At 38.5% G+C, this 3,020-nt stretch overlaps 1 protein-coding gene across 1 annotated transcript; it reads left to right on the top strand.

Annotated features, from left to right (window-relative positions):
• The first annotated feature begins 2,385 nt into the window (after window positions 1-2,385).
• On the top strand, window positions 2,386-2,802 carry LOC130887474 (60S ribosomal protein L34). Its single transcript, XM_057789949.1, has one exon. The coding sequence runs from the start codon at window positions 2,414-2,416 to the stop codon at window positions 2,765-2,767; it is 354 nt and encodes a 117-aa protein (XP_057645932.1). The 5' UTR covers window positions 2,386-2,413; the 3' UTR covers window positions 2,768-2,802.
• The last annotated feature ends 218 nt before the right edge of the window (window positions 2,803-3,020 follow it).

Raw genomic sequence — 3,020 nt, 5'->3', positions numbered from 1 at the left:
GTCTAGCTAAAAGGGTGGCAAGCTTGCATGATTTATGAAAATCAATGAAGGACGGTCCTGAGCCCTCCTAATTCCTGATAACCCCTGTCATTGGGCACCACATTCTTGTTGCTCTTCATTTCACCGCAAATTCACTGTCATAGTAACAGCTTTATTTCAGGACAGGATGTGAATTTACTTTCAGACCGCACACCCTCTTTCTGCAAAAGTGTGTGTGGCTGAAAGACTCTTATAGTGTTGAGAATGGCTGTTTAGAGTAAAGTAATGGGCCCAAATGTGTGGAACTTCGCTCGTTGGTAGATTCAGTGGTCCACCATGGCTCAATCGAATCATTGAGAAGCCTAAACTCTAGATAAGTCTTCCCCCCCATCTTTTTGTAATGTGGTAGTATACACCTCAAGAGCTAACATTGTGATACACATTTCAATGAATTAGATGTGCATATCATGTTGTTCTTTAATTTATTAATGAAGAAAACTATCTCAGAAGAAAATCATTGATTATGTATAAGATATGTGTATATATATATATATATAGGTATATATATATATATATAGATAGATAGATAGATATATGTAATGTTGGATAAGAGTAGTATGTGAGGCAAAAACTGGAAATGTCCAGTAGAAGAATACAATGACCAATGCTTCTCTATCAGCTGAACTCATCTATAACTTTTCAGTCTTTTAGAAGTCAAACTTTACACAGTCAGGTCTCATTAGTAATCAATGGATCAAACAATGCTGCATGCAAGTCCTGAGGGATTTGGAAAACATTGCCTTCTGGACTGTGTATCCGTATATTAACAATGCATGAATCTTTGACCCATTTCTATGTTCAGAATAACATTTCATTAATAATTACAGTTTTATGGAAACTGCAAGATTTTCTTGCTTCTTTTAAAAATATTTCCAGGAGCATATCTTCATCCTCCAGAGGACTGTCAAGCCTTGGAGCTCCCAGAGCACATGTGTGACTTGACATTTGTAACTGTTGATTGGGCTTTGGAAATAACCTTTAAAAAGATCAGTATACTTCTTGGTTTTAGACTATTTATTGTATATTAGAACCATGTGAAGTTGCAGATAATTGCTTAAAATTTGCCTTAGTTTTATACTTTCAAGCAATTTGCTATGCTGTTGTGGGAGCTCTTTCTACTCCTTCAGCCAATAGCCTTTAAGATACCTGCCCACTTGGGCATGGTCTTTTATACTATACATGCAGCCATAAAGCATGGGCTTGCTCCCTTGCCTCCGGCTCTCGCTTCCGCTGCTAGATTCTGTTCCTGTTCCCTATTTGTGCAGAGGACTGTGATCTAGGACAGTGATCTGTGAGTTTCCCCTAAATAAATAACCATTTATTACATATAATTTTGAACTAGTGTGGGATTATTTTGTATCTTCCACCATCACTATGCCATAGGTTTAAAATAATGTTCAGTGACCAAGCTCAGTGCTTCTGGGAAAGGCAGGATGAGTAGAAATTTGCTAATGTGCATTCTTCTGTTTAGGTAATGAATAAAGCAATACTGTTTTCTTACTGTCCACTTTTGGCTTTTGGAGTGGCATATTATACTAACTGATATCTTGATACCACATTGCCAGAACATAGCTCACTGATCAGCATTTATTAATTTATTTGCCTACTTGCTCATTAAAAGGTGTGTGCTGATAGGCCTTGAAATGATAAAGATAGAATTGTTGTCCTTGTCAATCACATAAATACTTTAAAAATTAGAGAGAGGGCTAGGAAGACAGAGGAGGCCATGCTGCGAGTGTGTATAAGGGTCTGGGAGAGGATGAAAATCCAAGGATGGTTTCCCTTTAGATGATGACCTGAGAGCTCAATGCCTAGTTTGGAAGAACAATGATAGAGTGTTAAATATCTTTAGAGATGATAACATTTAAAATAGTATTCCAGTTAAGTTATTTTTGGGTATGAAGAGTTTTATGGGTTTTATATCAGTTCTTATCAATGGGCTTTGTGTTGTCAAATTCTACATTCACTCAGGCTAAGATTTTATGAGCCTCTTGGAGATTCTAGTTATTTGTGTCTACATTGCTAGTATTTGATACGAACTGGACAAACAATTCTTCTTATTTCAAAGGAAAGAAATTTATTATGTACATGTAGAAATATATCTATGACCACGCAGCTAACAGCCAGTGGAGTCATGTCTCATAGGATCATTAAAATACAGAGATTGCTTCTCCTTCAAGGAAGCAAAAATATCATTCAGTGATGAACCAATTTCTGCATCCTAATGTGATCTTGATATTTCAAGTCTTTGTTAATCATAATTTTCTTCATTGTTGTTGATGCTGCTGATCAATGAGATACGTATATGTAATATTCTTTGCTTTAAAAAGGTAAATAGACCCTCTTCCGGGGACGGTGCTTAGAGGCACTCAGAATGGTCCAGCGTTTGACATACCGTCGTAGGCTCTCCTACAACACAGCCTCCAACAAAACTAGGCTGTCTCGAACTCCTGGCAACAGGATTGTTTACCTTTACACCAAGAAGGTTGGAAAAGCACCTAAATCAGCATGCGGTGTGTGCCCGGGCCGACTCCGAGGGGTTCGTGCTGTGAGACCAAAAGTCCTCATGAGATTGTCTAAGACAAAGAAGCATGTCAGCCGGGCCTATGGTGGCTCCATGTGTGCCAAGTGTGTCCGTGACAGGATCAAGCGGGCTTTCCTTATTGAGGAGCAGAAAATTGTTGTGAAAGTGTTGAAGGCACAAGCGCAGAGTCAGAAAGCGAAATAAATGTGCGGCTTTTTTAATAAAAGGTCGAGGCTTGGTCAAAAAAAAAAAAAAAAAAAAAAAAAAAAAAAAAAAAAAAAAAAAAGGTAAATAGAGCCGGGCGGTGGTGGCGCACGCCTTTAATCCCAGCACTCGGGAGGCAGAGGCAGGCGGATCTCTGTGAGTTCGAGACCAGCCTGGTCTACAAGAGCTAGTTCCAGGACAGGCTCCAAAACCACAGAGAAACCCTGTCTCAAAAAAAAAAAAAAAAAAAAAA

The sequence above is a fragment of the Chionomys nivalis genome, chromosome 15, assembly GCF_950005125.1.
Source record: "Chionomys nivalis chromosome 15, mChiNiv1.1, whole genome shotgun sequence".
Classification (NCBI taxonomy): Eukaryota; Metazoa; Chordata; class Mammalia; order Rodentia; family Cricetidae; genus Chionomys; species Chionomys nivalis.
The sequence above is the reverse complement of the archived record's forward strand: the minus strand, read 5'-3'. Positions and strand labels throughout refer to the sequence as shown.